This window comes from Maylandia zebra, linkage group LG10, assembly GCF_041146795.1.
Source record: "Maylandia zebra isolate NMK-2024a linkage group LG10, Mzebra_GT3a, whole genome shotgun sequence".
Taxonomy (NCBI): domain Eukaryota; kingdom Metazoa; phylum Chordata; class Actinopteri; order Cichliformes; family Cichlidae; genus Maylandia; species Maylandia zebra.
Window position 1 is genome coordinate 19,488,503 of NC_135176.1, and position 19,432 is coordinate 19,507,934.

The following is a 19,432-nucleotide window of genomic DNA, read 5'->3' on the forward strand; positions in this document are numbered from 1 at the left end:
TGATGATGATGATGATGATCGCTGAGCTGTATTAAGCTGTTCTGTAACCACAGAAAAGCGGTAACACTGAGTAGACATGGAGCAGGGTGCACCCGGAGCTGAGTAGTATAATTCAGGGACGCACACGCCCACAGAGCATCTGCAGCATTGTGCTGCAGCCATGCGCTGCTCTCCTCTGATCCAGGGACAGCTTGAATACCAGCAGCATGGAGCACATGTCCTCTCCCGTCAGATTTCGCAGCAATAAAAAAGGTAAGTCTATAATCCAGTTAATATACAAGTCTACAGAACAAGGCTCCTTCAGAAAGCAACTGGAATTGGCCTACACTGATACTTTCAGCAGATAAAATTTGCTCAGCCAATTTGAAGCTGCAGCCTGTGACAATCCTGCAAGGATTTATATCTCTGTAGGTTATTGTATTCTTAAGCTAATGTTTTCTCATCTTATTTACTGTAATTTCATCAGTTTATCTGTTTGTATAAACAATGGGGGGTTATGGGTCATTTAGTATTTTTCTGCTATTTTTTCCATTTCAGTTCTGCATTTTATTGCAGATTTACTTTTTAGACATCAGGGTGTGTAGTAACGTTAAATTGATTACGTTTTTAGCTTGTGCAGGATGGACGCAGCAAACCTGAATAAATAATTTTTTAATATATATTTTTTCCAATTTGCTCTCCTCAAAACAAAGCTTCAACTTTCTCGGGCAAGGAGGTAGGACAATTTTGTAGAGTAGCCTATAGAAGTAGTGTTTGTTTGAGCTTATGTGTGTGTTTAAGAGTTAAATCTCCAAACCCCAACCCTGTCAGAGCGCTAGAAGCTGGATTAAGCCTACTGCAAAGTTTTGTGGGTAATGAGAGCTGACAGGTAGAGGAATGCCAGATAAACCCTGGTCAATCCAGCAGCACCGTGGCCGGCGCTTTTCTGCATTCCTTTAACCACTTTAAGAGCCCAGGGTGTTTATCTTGGATAAAGCAGGTGGAAATTCCCTATCCTAGCTCCTCATCATAGGGTACAGTCATTTTGTGTGGAAGCAGGTGTGGAGTGAAGTTTTGGAAAACTACAAAATCAGCACAAAAACATACAATTCGGGTTATTTTTAACTAGCTATAGATTTCATGCTGAACGAACCTGAGAAACCGGCACTCACAGCCTTGTGGGTATATCCGGTTTGACCCTATTGTTTACGAACCTCCAGCTTCAAACGGTCTCTACATCCTGCCTGGACAGATGGACGACGGCATTTGTAACGGTATAATGAGATCACAGGTCACACCTAATCAGTGAAGGGTTTAGTCCAACACTGCAAGAAAAGATACGTCATTAGGCCATGTATTCAGAGAGCAACAAACAATCAGACTTTTTAGTTTCCTGGTTATTTTAATTTTAGTAGTGTTAAAGATATCTAAAGGGCGGGAGGAAAATTACAGTGGAACACCAAAAAATCATGGTTTTACTGTCATAGCATTATGATTCATTTACTGCATGACCGGAATACAGATCACCCCCTCATGGCCTCCTTCAATTACCATTTTAATAAATTCCAGCTTCTATTCTTTGTTAAGTTATTTATATCTCCTTGTCAAAGCCTTGTGACACAGAGCTCCTGGGACAGGTGGCTACCCTGGAAATTTAAGTTATTAAGTTAATTCCTCTGAGGACAAAGACAATCTTATTGGTCTGTTGTGAGAAACCTTCTGTCTTCTCACAACAGGCAGTCTGGAGTGTGTAATGTTATGAGATTAACAGGAAGCCTAGTTAGTGCTTATCTTAGGGGAAAAACACCTCCAGTTACTGCTGTTAAAGCCAAAATATCAGCATTACCATTGATTCGCTGAGGTCAGACAGACAGAGGTACAACCATGACCAATGATTGATACACGAATGATGAGTATTTTAATCATGATGCGACTTTTCTTCAGGTTTTAGGATTCGATGTTTCTCCAGCTTACCCATCTTTTTGTTTGACTGCAAACACGAGGCTTAGACAACAATCTTGAGTGAGTGTGGTGATAATCCGTCTATGTTGTGGACACATACATAGGCTGTGGACACATACACAAAGCCACAATGAGAAAAAGAGGCAGATAAGTGAGCTGTTTTCCCCTATCAGATGACCAAAATCAGCCTCAGCCCAACATCACTGCGGTACCTTCAGGAGAGCACGGTTATCAGCCACATATATCCACACACTCATAATTAGAGAGGGGCTTTCACAAGAGTCCTGTCAGCTGAGGTATATTCGTCTGCTGTGCCTAATTTAAAAAAAATAATATCAGACAGAGGAAAAATCATGCTGCTCTCTGTTTTAGTTGTCCAGTCTGTCCATAAGGGACCAGGAGGACATGCAGTATCCTTATGCCATGAGGGATTTGCCTCTCATGTCTCACTCTGGTGAACAGCACCAGAGACCAGGCCACTATGGAGCAGAAGGCATTGGGAGCCCCATCAACGGGAGACACCTCAGCCTTCCTGGGACTCCCTCTCTGGTCCGCACCATCCCCTTCCACCCCAGGGGCTCTCCAGCAGTCCCTCCCAGGCATAATCACATGGGACTAGATCCAGAATTTCAGCAGCTACCGCTGAGGAGGCAGATTGTTTCTCAGGTGTCTTTGGACTCGCCGCTCAGCCCTTCCATGCGCCCACGTAGCCCCTGGGGACGCTTTGACCCCTACGACTCTCCTGAGGTATGTTTTTACTATTTTATATAATGTCTGGCTGTTTATGTCTCTAAATGTTTGTTGCCTGAACCTCTGTGTTACTTTACTTCGTAGTACATCTTTAAAACCTTACACCCACTTTCAGTACCCGTTCAACAGTTTCCAACTCCTTCATGCAGCTTTCAAAGAAACACAGTTTACGACATCAACTTTCACACAGGGGAAAAAAAAGCGGCAAGCGAGTTTGGTTATCACATCTGTCTGGCCCTTAAAGAGCATATTAAGCTCTAAAGCTAAGACGCGTCTATGGTTTCCTTTCTTGTCTGCTCACCGTTGGTGCACCGAAGCTTCTGGGGCAAAGGCAAAGTGAAATGAGGTTTCGTGATCCTTTGCAGTCCAGCTTGTGGCCCAATAGGGATCAGCCTGTGACGCGAGAGTCATGGCTGTTATTGTGACACAATATATGTTTATTTATTCAAGATAATAAGTGCTACAGTATCCATGAGGAGAACGACAGGGCTACTGATAACCAGTTTGGACATTTCAGGCCCATATCTGACTGCTTTATTAACTAAGGAGCACTGAAGCTCGAGGATGTAGAGAGAATTTCTAATTGAAGCAGTAAATATCCCCATATGTGTATGTTATCTTTGTATTTTCCTTCTTTAGGATCAGGACAAGGAGTACGTAGGTTTTGCCACATTACCAAACCAGGTCCACAGAAAAACTGTGAAGAAAGGCTTCACATTCACACTCATAGTCGCAGGTGAGTCTGATTTCTCTCCTGAGGAGGAAGGGTTTTACAAAAGGCACAACAAGTCAAAAATATCAAATATCAAAAAACTTAAGTGATGATAAACGAGTAAAACAAAGTTAAAAAAATATCTTCTTAAGTGGAGATAACGGACATCACTGCTCTGCCAGCGATCATTAAAACACGCCACTGATTAGTGGGAGCGTGGCGTCCATAAATCCTTGTAACTTTATCTGTTGACACAAATTCTTCCGAGGAAGACAGATGATTTATTACCTTACTCAAACGTCTCTGTAGGGGAGTCCGGTCTCGGTAAATCCACACTAATCAACAGTTTGTTCCTCACGGATCTTTACAAGGACAGAAAAGTTCTCAATGCTGAAGGTAAGTATTAGTTTTTCACTTTCTGTATTGGGGGGGTAGACACACAATCTGATGTCACGTGTGTGATCTCATGCGTCTTTGAACAAACTGCGTGCGCTTACAGAGCGGATCAGTCGAACAGTCGCCATCATCAAACACACCGTTGGCATTGAGGAGAAAGGAGTCAAACTGAGGCTCACCATCATAGACACGCCAGGGTTCGGAGATGCCGTCAACAACACAGAAAGGTGAGGTCACGAACTCCTCCTCGCAGTCAAACCAGCTTAACTCGAGCAAGACTTTGGTATTTTGGTGGCATTTGAATTGAACTCGTGAAGCACATACGTAGCCCTTGATTTCATCGCTGACATTGAGTGTCAGTGTGCCTCCAGGTTTCACTCATTCATTTTCTGTTTCTGCATCAGCTGGAGGCACATAGACGACTACATCGACCAGCAGTTTGAACAGTACTTCAGAGACGAGAGCGGGCTGAACAGAAGAAACATTCAGGACAACAGAGTCCACTGCTGCCTCTACTTCATCTCACCGTTCGGACATGGGTACACTGATGAAACGGCGATAACACTGTTCCAACAGCATCAGCTAAACTTTTTCTTATTTTTGCACATTTCTGTATGTGACTATTTTCTCTTATCAGCCTTCGACCTCTGGATGTGGACTGTATGAGGGCGCTTCATGAAAAAGTCAACATAATTCCTGTGTTGGCCAAAGCTGACAGCCTGACACCAGCAGAGGTCTGCAGAAAGAAGATGAAGGTAACAGCTCAGTTATACCAATATGTACACATGGCTGCTTCACTGGGTGTTGTTCAACTCTCTGTTAACACAAATATCTAATCAGCCAATCACACAGGAGCAGCTCAATGCATTTAGGCATATAGATATGGCCAAGAGGACCTGCTGAAGTTCAAAGTGAGCATCAAAATGGGAACGAAAGATTATTTAGGAGACTTTGAATGTGACATAGTTTTGGGGGGCCAGAAGGGCTGGTCTGAGTACTTAAGAAACTGCTGATCTAAATGGGATTTTCCCACAGAACCATCTCTAGGGTTTACAGAGAATGGTCTGAGAAAGAGAAAATATCCAGCCCGCAGCTGTTCTCTGGGTGAAAAATCTTTGTTGATGTCAGAGGATAATGGTCAGACTGTTTGGAGCTAACATGAAGGCAACATTAACCCACATAGCCGTTCATTACAGTGAAGGTATTCAGAAGAGCATCTCTGAACACACATGTGGAACTTTGAAGCACAATGTCAGGTTATCACACCAGGTGGCACTGCAGTCAGCTGCGAACAGGAAACTGAAGCTACAATTTGCACAGGGTCCTGAAACCAGACACAAAAAAACTGGAAAAGCATTACCTGGTCTGATCGGATTGAAGCAGTCTTGATTTCTGCAGTTAGGGTCAGAGTTTGGTGTACGCATGGATCCGTCCTGCCTTGTATCACAACACAGCAGGAATTGCAGTGCACCAAGTTGGAATTATTCATGACTCCTTTAATTTCAAACTATGCAAAGCTATCCAGCAGGGCCGATTTGACCCTCTGGCAACCCAGTTCTGTTCTGTAATTGATCTCCAATCTCTGTTATATAGTTTATCTATTTCTGTTACACATCTTCTCCTAATGTGTGTTCATGTGCTCCAGATCAGGGAGGAGATCAAGCAGTTTGGGATAAACATCTACCAGTTTCCTGAATGTGATTCAGATGAGGACGAAGACTTCAAGACACAGGAACAGATACTTAAGGTTCCTCATTTTATTCACGTTGTCATGGTTGAAATGTGTTGTCTGGTCTATTTTAAGGCTGACGGTTTATTTTGGTTTGGGCTTTTTTCTTTGTCGTCGTTGTTGTTGTTGTTTTCTTGCAGAACAGCATCCCATTTGCTGTGATTGGGAGTAACGTACAGGTGGAGAGTAAAGGTCGAAAGTTCAGGGGTCGCGTCTATCCCTGGGGCGTGGTAGAAGGTATTACCCCAAGCCTTTTAATTTTAATTTTACTTTAGTTTTTTTTTTTTTTTTTATGTTTTTTGGTTTACTTTTACTCAATCATTACCCCTTAGAGTACATTTTGTGTCAGTTGCGCACCTGGCTGTTGTTCCATTTGATAACAAAGAATCCAGTATGATGCGGTAACAATGTTGCTGTTGCATGGTCAGTGGAGAACCCGGCTCACTCCGACTTCCTGCTGCTGAGGAACATGCTGGTGAGGACGCACATGCAGGATCTGAAGGACGTGACGCGGGAAATTCACTATGAGAACTACAGAGCTCAGTGCATCCAGAACATGACACGCATGGTGGTGCTGGAGAGGAAACGCAGGTGGGTGGAGGCAGGATGCACAACACCACAAACCAATATTAAAAAAAACTTGAAAAAAACCCTGTTAAGCACAGTGAGGTCAGATATTTTTGTAATATCTTTGTGTGTGTGGGTTTGGTCTTAGTTTGCGTGAGAAATATCGGGACGGTAGTGAGGCAGACTTTCCTCTGCCTCTGGCCGTCGCTGACACTGAGAAGGAAAGACTGATCTATGAAAAGGATGAAGAGGTGTGTTTCTCTTCATTCATTCATTCATTCATTCATTCATTCATTCATTCATTCATCAACTTAGCTTATGAGTAATCAGACCTGTATTTACTCTCTTATTTTGTTTTTAAGCTGAGAAAGATGCAGGAGGTGCTGGAGCGGATTCAGGAGCAGATGCAGCACAGTCATAGAAGTGGCTGCTGATTCTCACCGTACATCCCTGAAACAGGAGCCAGACGAGGAGCACCCAGAGTCACAGAGGAGGCCTTGGCAATTGGCAAGCTTGAAACTGAGCCTATTTCTAATTGTTCTTACTTAGGATAACTTGCAGTGAGAATCATAGTTGGAATCACGACTTTCCAAAGATACTAGAAAAGATTTCCCTGTTTTTTCCAGATCTAACTCCCGATCTAACCTCCTAATCCTAAACGCCTTTAGAAAAGAAAAATCATGAACTTTATCCTAAAACATTCTATAACTATTAAGGATACTGCAAGGACATGCAAGTCAAAAGCTCAGTATTGCTGTTTGGGAGCATCTCAGCAGGATAACTGATTTGGACTTTGGAATGAGTCACCCATTCGAAAAACCAGAGTGCTCCAACTGTTTTAGTCACATGCTAGCTAAAAAAGGAACACAAGTCAGTGTTTTAAATAGAGTTTATAGACCAACACTATGGCATATGTAAATATAAGATGTGATCCAATGCAAGCAGTCACCCAACTCCTGGATGTGTGGAAGAATTGCTCTCCATTCCTGGATGAGCAGCCTGCAGCTGTACAATGATAATGATGATTGCTGCTGTTCAAGTTTATTTATATAGCACCAAATCTCAATAGCAGTCGCCTCAAGATGCTTTTTATTATAAGGTAAAGACCTTACAGTAATACAGAGAAAACTCCAACAATCAGAAAACCCCCTATTAGCAAACTTTTGGCGACAGTGGGAAGGAAAACCCCTCTTTTAACTGGTGGATCCAGGCTCAGGGAGGGGCTGGTTTGACTGGTTGGGGCGTGTTCATCATGCAAAAGACACACTGATGAACACGCTGACCCAGAATGTCCCAGACATGTTTGATAGGAGACATATTGGTGCTAAATGATAAGGACGTGTGTGAAAATGATCCTGATCCAGAAAGACCAGCTCTGCCCTGACATTGTCCTCCTGAACAGCAGGAGGCACCGCTGCCTCTAGTACAGCTTGGAGCACCTCGTCTTCAGACATCTGTTGCAAAGCAAAGAGTGAAAACATATTTCACCACATAACACTTGCATTTCTTTTTTATGACTGGTAGATTTGTTTCTTTATCATGTGAACATGATCCCTTTATCAGCAACCTCGTTAATGGACCAAAGCTGCCACAAACAAAATAAATACATCATTCATTTGGTAAAGAAGTTATTCAAAACAAATATGTTGATATTTATTTTACTTTTCTTCCGTATTTAAATTTGTAATGAGCCCTCACACTTCTAAATTACTGAAAGCAAAAAGGTTCAACCCCTGCGTCTAACACACGATCCCTCTGACATGTGCAGTAGGTGAAAAGTTGCTCCACTTCGATCGACAACCTTTCTAATTTGCATAATGATGCAGAAACACATTACCAAAAAAAAAGTATTTTTTTATTTTATTTTATGGTGTTTTTATTTAACAAGTTATTTGTTCATTTAATTTTGATCATGGTAGTTTTAGGCCTCCATATCATACTGCCATCTAGTGTTCACTGTAGCAAAGTAAGTTTTTTTTAATGTTTCAACTTAAACAGTTTTTCATGCTTTTATTTCTTGTGAGTTGACTTGTTTTGTAATTTTTAATATCCAATTTTGCTGTTTTGTAAAAAAAAAAAACAAGTAAAAAAAACTGTCTTAAGCCCGTTTAAATTTTTCTTCTGAAAACCACTCACGCAGAAGCAAAATGTGTTGTAAATGTAATAAGATTTATTAAGAATCTTTATTATTTCATCAGCATAATTCTTCATTAATATGTTTTTTTAATCCATTATTATCATGGTTATCTTAAACAGTGGACAGTTAGATCTAAAAGGCAGCCCAAAGTGTACAGGCGATATATAACTTAAAACTTTCTCCATAGGGAAAAGATGTTTTTTATATTCATATATAATATCAATGTAGCATGAGGTCCAAGATTCTGCCCACGTTATATAGTATTGTACATGGTCCCAGAAATAAAACATTAAAACAAAACTTCTAATCAAAAGAAACTAAACAGAATCTACATGCAAAACAAAACAAAAAAAGAAAAGAAACAAGCATTTTTAAAATTTTGAAGATACATACACTCATTTGCCAAAACGTGCATACAATCACAAATTTACAAAACTTTCATACATACATACAAATATTACAAAAACTCAAATATTAGACATTATTAGGTTATCAAGAAAGGATCAACAGCTTTTTTTTTGCCCCCCCCCCCCTACATTTCATGTCTCAGTCCAACTCACAAATATGGAAACCTTACATGTTAAAAAAAAAAAGGAGAATAAAGAAAAAGAAAAAAAAAACGAGTGTGACAGTAATTCTTTGTCTCTTCCATTCGCTCGATGTGTTTTGCCAGAGCTGTCACAGTGTTCAGGAAAACTGAGTAGAGGCACACACAATAGCACCCAAACAGGCTCATACCATAAATCACCTCTGTGTAAAAAAATAACCTGCTAGCTACACGCTCACACACACATTCAATCATGCACAGGGCAAAGGGTAAACACCCCCCTCCCAAAAGAACCTAAACAAAAAACAGAGCCATGCTACAGGTACAATAGGATTAGCTATAGTACAGAATATAAAACATACTGAAAACAGTCACATATACATACGTAACACACAGAAACCAGCAGAGGAGGTGAGGAGCAGAGCCACGCAAGACTGACGACATTATACCGAAGCGAAATCTGATGAAAAGGCTGGCGAGAAGGCTGTGAGAATGCGCTCGCACACGAACACACTTTCGGCTTTTTTTTAAAATTTAAATACATTTGATTTTTTTTTTTTTAACAAATTTTCTGGACTGCGGCTGAAGATTTGGTGTTCAGCATTTGTCGTACATCTCTTCCAAATTTCTCTTGGAATGAAAAGCTGTATTTTTGGCCTTGCATCGCCCTCCAAAACAAGTAGATAAAGTGATAGTTCAATCTATGGAAGGTTGTTTCTGCCACTGGAAGAATGTAAAAAAAATTTTTTAAATTTTTTTATTTCTTCAAAATGTCATCTTGCTGAGCGAAACTTCTGAGAAAGCTGAAATTTCGAAATATTAACCATTTAAAGTTATGTTCTCAGAAGTCTGAACGGCAACATTGTGTTTTTTGTTTTTATTTTAGTGGCATAAACAAGCTTCCATACAGTCATATAATTTTGTTTCGTTCTGTTAAGTTTAAAAAAAAAAAAAAAAAAAAAAGCATTTTCACAATTTTTAAAAGCCTCATCGGAAACTTGTGTGCTGTGTGTGCCTGGGTAACGACAGCAGAGGGAGCTGTTGCGTTACACTAAAGCGGCTGGAAACCTGTTTTCCCCACAGTGTGCTGAAGGAACATCACTCATCAAAGGGACAAAAGGAAACCTGCCTGACTGTTTGAGAGCAGGTATGCAGACAATTTTCTGCATACAGTCTCGCTCAGGCCTTTGGTTGGTTTCAAAATGTCTTAGCTAATAAACAATCCTATTAAAACGCACAAACACGAGCTTCGGAGCAGTCCTAGGAGGTTTCCTGAGGGCTCGTTAAGCCGCTTTAAGCCTCAATAACCACCAGTGTGTGCAGACTTGACGGGAGTTGATGCACTCAAATGACCTGTGGGTAACTGGGCAACTTCTCAGGTTTTGAATCTGGCAGTGAAAGATAGCTGAGAGCCTTTAACATCTTTCTTTAAAAACCCAGCAGAAGGCAAGCTTTTCACTGTGGGTGTAGGTAACCAGATCAAAGCTGACTGCACTGCACGCTCTTCCTACTTTTAACTATTTTTTTCAACAAATAGCTGGAAAATCCCAGTTGCCAGCTTCTGTCCTCAGCTGCTTTTCTGACTCAGCTCCTGCTCGCTTCAAACTTACTGCCCTACTTTTATTTGTGGTTAACATGACACAACTTCTCCACAGGGCCATCAATAACAGACACTACTGTACGCTGACCAAACCGAGCAATCACTGCCCCAATTCTCTGGAGCAAATCGCTGTTTTGGAGTCGCCCTCCAAAATAAAAGCCTTCTGAGGTAGTGGATAAAAAGAAAATGAAAAAATTAACTCCACTGCAGAATTTGCCTTTAAAAAGATGTGCTGTCTCCTTTTTTTGTATTCTGAACTGCAGCGTGTCAGGTTTTTTTTATTGCACTACCATCCTCAAATTCTTTTCCTTAAACTATTTGCAAGATGTTTAAAGAATGACTTCGTCTGCCACGTGTCGAACTTAGATCATGGCGAAAGGGGAAGAACAAAAAACTTTCCTGTCGTGTTCCTGGTAGAAAAAACTAAATAACTGCATCAGTACGTGACAATGTTTTAGCCCTAATTAACTATGTAATGTTATGTGATGTAATTGACTGATAAACGGCCCTGCGTGTGATTTATCTGGATGAGACCACTGAATCCAACTCCAGCTCCACCCTTTAAACACAGGAGTGACGTTACACGTCCCACACGAGCTCAAAGTCCTCTCTCTGTCTCGCTGTAATCATTTCCCCTAAATGACTGAATGACCAGTTAAAGTAAATCCTTGATGCCTGAGTGCAAACAGAGCTTATTGTGTTAGTGCCTCTGGCGGTAAAATAAAGAGAAAAGGAAGGAAGATAAAAAGGTAAAACAGAGTTTCTGTGTTTGCGGGGGAGACAAACGTCACAGTCACATTTTCACAAACAATGGCCCGACCTGCTGACTCAGCTTTAATGTAATTGTTCACAAACTAACAGAGCTGTGACTGAAATATCTCAGAAGATATTCATCACACAAAGTCCAGAAACAGTTGATGCTCAAATGTTCACGTGTCTGTCAGAGACTCTGCGACTGACAGGAGATGAAAACTCGTTCTCCTGTCTCACATCCATCGCTACAGGTATTATTGTCTGTTTCAGGCCAGTTTGAGCGTGCTGACGGGAAAGGTTGGGACTGTAACCATGGTGACAGGGTTCAGGACAGTAGCCTGTCCAACCAGCTGTGGGTGGGGGGCCAGCACTGCTGTGGGTTTCCCTAGCGACGGGCTTCCCTGGCTCACCACAGTCGCGCTGTTCACCTGGGCGCCGTTAGTGTTAGTTTGAGGATTGGCCTGGACGTGAGGAAGGGTGTGGTGGGTGAAGGTGTGGGCGATGTGGCCCACCATCGTGGGCTGGGACACAGACATGCCCTGGGGGTAGAGAGTCGGGAGGTGGGATGCCAAAGGAGAGCCCAGGTGGGCCACCGGATGGACGGTGATGTGTCCGATGGGCTGGGCAGTTATTGGCTGGTGAGTGGCGGTGGCAGGGGCAGCCGGAGCCGCTGTGATCGGCTGAGGTGTGGAAGAGTTGGGGCCAGGTGATGGAGCGATATGCGTTAGGTGTTTGTGATTGGTGGGAAGGGCATTATTGACAGCCTGGATGACTGAAGCATGGGACACAGTGGCGTGAGCGATGACGGTGGGCTGGACCTGCATGGCTGGGGGCTGGATAGGATGAGGAGGTGGCGGTGGGGGTTGACCCGGGGCTGGAGCAGGGGCAATGGCTTGAGGTGGAGGAGGACCCACGGGGGAGGCGCTGGTGAGGATAGGCAGTGTGGTGTGCTGGATCGCCAGGTGAGGGGTGATGAGCGGCTGAGCTTGTAAAATGGGAGGAGCCGGTTTGGGGAGGGGCGTGGGAGCAGGAGGGGCGGGAACGTCCTCGTCCATGTCCTGCTCATAATTATCTTCTCCTTCTGCAGATTAGAGCAGAAACAGTGATCACGATATGAATGTTTACGTAAAAGTAAAATTCAAACCACATGTAACGACTGCTACATCAAAAAACAAACTTCTCTGATCACCCTTCTCTCCTGCGATTCAGTTTGAAAACAAACTGCTGCAGTCTGTTCCCTTACCTGAGGCCGTGGACGTGGACGCCTGGTCGTCCTCTGGCTGGATGGTCTGTCTGAGGACTCTGTCGATTTCTATGGCGTCCATGTTCTGGCTGAGCTCGTTCTTCAGCTCGGCCAGCCGCTGCTGCGTTGCGATCTTCTCTCGAGCCAGACGCTCCATCTCGTGCTCGTACTCCTTCTCCTTGCGCTTCAGAGTCTTAAAGGATGACAAAGAGAACAGGTGTAGACTGTTATAAAAATATAATATGTCGTCATATCTGCATTTATGATACAAAAACAGAAAAATGAAAAATGTATTAACCAATTACCAACAACAGGTGAAGTAAGACCAGGAGGCCTCATCCTGCAACCCAAAGAACCTAAAGGATGCACTGGGTCAGATTTATCTGAGGTACACAGGGGGATGCTACATAGCATCAGACGGGTGCTTTTAATGTTAAGGCTAACTGGCGAGTAGCGCAGTCTCAAGTGAGGCTATCTAAAAAATCATTTACATCAATATGACGACGAGTAATCCTATGGCTGAGTTTCTTTTCAAGAAAAACCTGTCCTTACTTCGTTAGCGCTGACTGATGCTGCCTGGTTTTAAGCAGCTGTTTCAAGTTTGTGCCTTTGAGGGAAGCGTGGGGGGATTTGGCTCTGTGAAACAGTGGAAGTGTGTTAATATGAAACAGACGGGGGACTTTTAATCAACAGCTAACAGCAAAGAAAGGTCAGAGAAAAGGGAAACTCCCTCATTTTGCCTCTTTTAACTAATAACCCATGTGGCTTTTTCAGAATAAACCCAATACTGTTTCAGGTTAGAATTCTTTTTAAATACCCACACTGTAAATAAACAGCATTACAACACAACTTTTCTTCTCCCTGTACTTCTAAACAAACATTATCCATGCTATCCCAGATTCATACACCAGCGGGAAGTCACGCCTGCAAATTCAAGCATGTCCACACTGCTTTAGTGGCATTTAGTCATTTACCTAAGCTCCTCCCATTTCTTGGATATCACGCTAGTTTTTTTTCTTGAGGCCAGAGTGAGAGAAAACACCCTCCTGTCTATTATCAACCCCAAATCACTTCGGGGTTGATAATAGTTCCTAATTACTGCTACAGTTCTGTCACTGGATTACTGAAATCTGTTAATAATAAATGCGTTACTTTCTAGAGCACCGCCATGCAGCAAGAGTGAGCTGAATGTGTTTGTGGAGGAAAATGAAATGATTATAAACATGGCAGGAAACGCAAGAAGAATGGAAGCTTCATGGAAAGATTTAGGAAGAAAGAGCAGAGCTTTCCCAGCCCCGCCACACCATCGTCGTGACCCAGTTTCTGTGTAGGTCAGCTGACGCATGAACTCCAAACACTATGACAGGCTAAGGACATTAAGGCAGATTACTGATGAGGAATGACGCATGGGAGGAGGTAGAGGGGAAGGTACGGGCGGGGAATGGGAGGATTAAAGTAGAATAGTATGTTGTGTGCAGCTGATTAATTCTGGAAACTAAATATCTGGTTGAGATGTTGAATAGCCAGCATGAAAACTTGGAGGGAAAAAAAAAGGCTTGGCAGAAAATGGCTTCCTGTCCTAATGAAGGTGCAAATGATCCTCAGTGATGTATCAGACTGTCTCAGAGCGCCACCTCTTCCAGTATAACTGCTGAACAAATCCAGGAGGTATTAGGCGCTTGCCACTTGCACTTTATTCTGGCACCCACCACGAGGGTTTTAACTTTGAAAACAGAAGGAAAATCACAAGGATTGTAAGACAAATCAAATCTTAAGGTGGGTTTCAAATTACAATACTACAGCTAATCAAATGGCTTGAAATAACAGACTTCTGCTAAGTAAGGTAAATGTGTGCAGACCTGTCATGATTATGTGTGCATTCACCCCCCGAGGCCCATTTAGAGCCAGCATAGGCTTGTTTGTGGTGGTCTGATTGCTGGTAATTGTGCCACTGTTACGGAGGACATTGCTGATAAATGTATATCACGGGTATAATTGTCTTTTTTGTTGTGGCTGTGTTTATCTGACAATTAGCGCAAACACGAAGCGAACCGCCGAAAGGATAATAAACAAAAGGGAACTGAGGTAAGGCTGGAAATACAAGCGAGATTACACAAAATGAGCATATGGGGACACATGATCTTACTGCAGGAAAAGCTGTTTACTCTCTGCAGGCACGTGATGGCCTCACACGCGAACCCACCTTCCCCACAGCCCTCTTTAAACAGTTCACATGGTGCAGGTTAGTAGCACTCAAATCACTTAACAGCTCAACACCGCTCACACCAACGCCCTCCCGTCTTTGTGCGTCCACGCACGCAGTTGTGTGAAGCCTGATTGTGCGAGCAGTTTTAGAGGTCATAAGTGACGAGGAGGCAGTGCTGGAAATTACAGCAAAAATCAGTTCCAGTGATTTGTCAGCATAGGACCAGGTTACATTTACAAATCACATGTAACCACACAGTTAAACAACACTGGTGCTTTTGCACTAGAGGTTCTGTGTGTACGCAGTGTAAAATTATTATTAATGATGTTAACATGAACGAGCTGGCATCAATCAAAACATTGATCTGGGCTTCAAAGCAGGCCTTTGGGAGGTACTGGTGAATTTCATTTGATGTTGAGGTAACGATTTATGAGTTTCCAGCTCCAATTTTGAACTGAAGTCAGTTCAGTGCAACCCTACCGAACCCAACTCAGCAATCCAAGATTGACTGTTAAAGTAAACATTAGCAAAAGAGTAAAACTTATCTGTAACCAATGCTGTGGCTAAATAAACCATATGCAGAGCACTGACCAGTTTGTCTGTGAATGTGCTCCAGTAGTGCTTTTAAGTGCAAAAACAAACAAACAAAAACCAAGCACCGTATCACGAGTGACACAGTAATAGTTTCATTGCACTACAGAGCAAACCAAAACCTGTTTTTCCATGATTTTCAAACTACTACTGGAATGTGAAGTCAGCTACGACATCCGACTTCTAAGGTGAAGGCATAACTACACACATAAGCACAAACGGTCCACAGATAGTACAGAGTCACTGCCTTAACAAACTTCATAGAAGTCTGTGGATTTCTGTGTTTTTCGCCATTTGAGAAGCAAAAGTGGATCGTCATCTTTTTATTGATACTTTAAACCCCACTAACCAAAACATAAATGGTGATTACACAGTGGAAACATTACATGACATAATGTTTTATATGCATGCAGTGTAACCAGGGATTACTGTAAATACTACACGTCATGCTGTAGAGCAGCGGTGAGACCAGTATAAATACTGCATACCTATTATCAGTGTACTTACAACAAACTTGGCCAGTCAATAAACAATTAGCCAGTTGTTTATTGACATTAGTCATTACTGAACTCCTTTAGCTAAAATTAGTATCCAAAGAAACATAAAAGCATTTGATACATAAAAAAACTCTGAGTAGAGCACATTTAGGGGCAGCTTTCTGTTCTGATAAAAATGCATGTTGTCGTCACAAATTTGAAGCTTGTTTTAACACAGATTTTGGATGGATCAGCATCTCTGGCTGTGCAGTGAGAAACGTTACAGAAGCCAACCAAAGCAGATGCACTTGCAGGCGGTCTTCCCCTGACCCAGCAGCATATCATCTATGTGCAATACGCATAGTAGGTCAGATGTTGATTGAGAAGGAAATTGAATCGGCATGGAGTTCACCAACATGGAGCTCAAAAGATGCCGGGATGAGAAACAATCAATAGCTGTAGTGGACATTTTAATGCGCCTGTCTTCTCCACTGCATGCACTAAACTAAAAGACAAACAAAAGCACGAGTAACCCACTTTAATCAAATGCGTCCGTTTTAACAGTATTTTTGACACTTCTGCAAAGTGTTACTACACACATACAACATGTAACCATAGATCTGCTGGAGCTCCACGTAGCATTAACGCACTCCAGTGCTGGAGATGTGACACTTAATTGACACAGCAGACTCTTTGAAATACAAGGACTTCCGAAGAACTGCAAGTGTGTCCGAAGTGCGAATGTGCATCCATGAACATCATTTCAAGGTCTTCTCGCATCAACCCAGACACCATTAGTCCTGCACTAAATCACCAAGGAAGCAGCTGCCACCCATAGCTGTTTCCTTGGCAACCCCATTTGTGAGGATTTGGCTGCTTGAGCAGCAGTTTGTAAAAAACATAAGGAGCCCTCTAATTGGGTGAAGCGCAGGGGCAATTACATATAAGGAGTGATGCGACTGGATGTTTGCCAGTCGGGTGCTCTTGGATCCCTCCCAACCCCCCTCCTCCTCCTCTTTCTTCCACACTTCCATCCCACACTCCCCTCTCCTCCTCCTCCTCCCCACATCCGCCACTCCCTCAAGACCCTTCCCCCCTTATTCTCCTGTGCTTCATCTATCGCTCTTTTATCCATCCTCATTTCAGAAAGTTCCTTGTAATAAAAAAAAAAGGTGCAAATGACTCAGGTGAGATGAAATTTGCCCCGGAAGGTTTTTTCTTAATCATATGTAGGGCTGGGCCATATTATACCGTTCACGGTAATACCGGTATAATGTTAGGCAATGATAGGAAAATGAAATATCGCGATAGAATGGGAGTAAAACGCGCATGCGCAGTGCCTTTGTTTTCATACGCACATGGCCGATTGTTGAGTGAAACAGATGAACCAGAATTGGTTTGTAAAAATGGTGCAACTTCCGTGATGTGGAACTGGTTTGGTGTTTGTCCGTCAGATACACAACAAAGCACATTTTTTTGCAGAACATGCAAGCGGCCGTTGTTATTGTCGTATTTGTCGGACTAAGATGCTCTTAAATCTGGGAGTAATCTGGGTCCTAAACTCCGTATGCTTCAGGTCAAACAACACTGCAGCATCACTTAGAGTTAAAAACTGTCTAAATTCTTTCATCTTTAATAAAACGATCAGCATTGCTGCTTTACCAGGTGTAACTATAAAGTTTAACTTCCAGGCATCCATGAAAACAAAAGTTATTACATTTAACGGAGTTAGAAGTTAGCAGGAAGCTAGCGGAAGTTAGCTCGCTAGTTTCGCTAGTTACCTAAGCATGATATTGCATGTTCTGACTGAGAGATTTCTGAAAAAAATCAAACGTACAGCTCTGCTATCACTTCCAACATAAATGAAGACAGGAAACTAAACAGCAGTGACGTTTGTAGGGTTACTGAAGTTGGGCTAGCTGGTATATAATGATGTGCTACGTGATCGCTAGCGACACAGCTATGTTAGCATAACATAAACAGTGAAGCTGGAGGACGAACACTAACACTTTTCCACTTATAAAAGTTAACGTGAAGGTTCTTCATGGTTAGAGACAAATGCAATCGCATGGCAGGATGCTGTAAACGGACCAAACTTCAGTCAGGAGAACAACTGAGATAATCCATCCACAATACGAGGTTAGTCATTAATATACTGCAACAACATGGGAATAGAGCAGCTGCCAGAGAATTCAACATTAATGAATCAATGGTACAGAAGTGGAGGAAGCAAGAAGAATGAGTTTAATAAAGTTTGATTTATCTGACTGCTTTGTTTCGCTTAATGTGCCTTATAATCCTGTGCACCTTATGGTCCGAAAAATGCGTACTGCACACTGCAGTTTAATGTTGCAAAGCACCTCTTTTTAACTTCAGTGGATATTATACATGGTTATGCTCAGGATATGTCAGCCCATTTCTACTGGAAATGCCTTTTGGTTAAACTTTCAGCAAGGAATTTGCATTTGCACTGTTACATTTTTATAAAGCTTTAATGTACATAAAAACCAGCTTCTTAAGTGAAAATAAATGGAAGGTTGTCTTTTTGCGCTAGTAATGTTGTGGAGTTGTATTTTGTCTCGCATCAATTATATCGTCGGTTATATCGTTATCGCAAATTTTCAAATATATATCGTGATAAATATTTTTGGCCATATCGCCCTGCTCTAATCATATGCATCTGTAATCTGATATGAGGACAAGGCAGCAGGACTATCCATGTCTTGAAAGCACCTGTGAGTGCTCCATCATCCATAACTGCTGACAGAAAGACCAATATGACCAGAATTTGACTCGTTTAGTCTTGCATCTGGCACACTCCCTCATGCAGACAAACACGGAGGAACGGACTCACTACAGTGCCCCGGCCACCTGCCGCCTGTTGCCATAGTTACCAAGTGCTTTAAAGGCAAGAGACAGCGGGGTGACACAGGACGAGACGGACACAGATGTGGATAAGAAAAGGCTGGGACAAAGAAGAGCTGATATAAGTGCATGCGCCGCTACATTAGCGTAAACACTGAGCCCATCACTGCCCATCTCCTTCTCTCTGCAATCTAGGGATGCAAAGCTACTGGAGTGGGTGAGCTGTGGTGACATCATCGGCCTTGCGCTAGCCATGTGCTCAGGTCTCACATGGCTCCGCGAGAAGGAGGGGGAAGAGGTTTGCAGGTTCACATGGGGAGAGGTGAGAAGAGAAAAGGACGAATGTGCATTAAGGTCCTGATTATGATCGCTGTGCATGGAAACACCATCATCAATCATTTGAGAAACCTGGATGTGCTACCCGGAGTACTAAAACACCATCTCCAGTTTCTGTTTTTGGCTCAGACCATCGAAGCTGAGATGAAATCACGACTCGCCTGCAGGCAGACGATCAGAAAATTGAAAACTGTTATGAGCGTGCACGGAGGGATATAAATAATCAGGCTTTTTATGCTTCATGGAGAAAGAAAAAAAAAGAGAAGACCGGGTGTTTGTACGCATCTAAACGCAGTCATTCACCTACAATAAAGCCAGCAAATATTATAAATCAGAGGAGAGTATGCCACAATGAAACCATCAAAGGAAAACAGAGGAAAAGTGAAGCAATTCATCAGCCTCAACATAGTGTGATAAAGGAAAAGCATCCCTCTAAGATATTACCCAACCAGCTCCGCAGTACAGTGTGGGCTGGGGAAAATACTGCAAGCAACGCTGACATACACTAGCCGTGTGTCTGTAAAGCTAATGATTACTCTGCTTCTCCACAAAACTTCAAATGTCTTGCTGTGTCTGACAAATA

The 19,432-nt window shown here is 42.5% G+C and overlaps 2 protein-coding genes across 5 annotated transcripts in view; one reads left to right on the forward strand and one right to left on the reverse strand.

Annotated features, from left to right (window-relative positions):
• LOC101473320 (septin-5) lies at nucleotides 1-8,590 on the forward strand. 3 transcript variants are annotated; one of them, XM_004550220.6, is made up of 13 exons: nucleotides 1-252; nucleotides 693-715; nucleotides 2,314-2,688; nucleotides 3,331-3,427; nucleotides 3,713-3,799; nucleotides 3,903-4,026; nucleotides 4,204-4,338; nucleotides 4,437-4,554; nucleotides 5,445-5,546; nucleotides 5,669-5,765; nucleotides 5,957-6,119; nucleotides 6,244-6,346; nucleotides 6,458-8,590. In XM_004550220.6, the coding sequence occupies exons 1-13, from the start codon at nucleotides 207-209 to the stop codon at nucleotides 6,527-6,529; spliced, it is 1,542 nt and encodes a 513-aa protein (XP_004550277.1). In that variant the 5' UTR covers nucleotides 1-206; the 3' UTR covers nucleotides 6,530-8,590. The 3 variants fall into 3 exon arrangements, with proteins under 3 accessions (XP_004550277.1, XP_004550278.1, XP_076745397.1); XM_004550221.6 differs by having other exon boundaries at nucleotides 2-252; nucleotides 2,404-2,688; XM_076889282.1 differs by lacking the exon at nucleotides 693-715 and having other exon boundaries at nucleotides 33-252.
• Nucleotides 8,246-19,432, reverse strand: part of mntb (MAX network transcriptional repressor b) — a 22,488-nt gene continuing 11,301 nt past the window's right edge. For both annotated transcript variants that reach the window (XM_076889281.1, XM_004550218.6), the window contains 2 exons: nucleotides 12,376-12,568; nucleotides 8,246-12,213 (listed from right to left, as the gene is read on the reverse strand). In XM_076889281.1, the coding sequence (XP_076745396.1) occupies nucleotides 11,399-12,213; nucleotides 12,376-12,568 (1,008 nt within the window). In that variant the 3' untranslated portion in view covers nucleotides 8,246-11,398. The remainder of the gene's footprint in view (nucleotides 12,214-12,375; nucleotides 12,569-19,432) is intronic.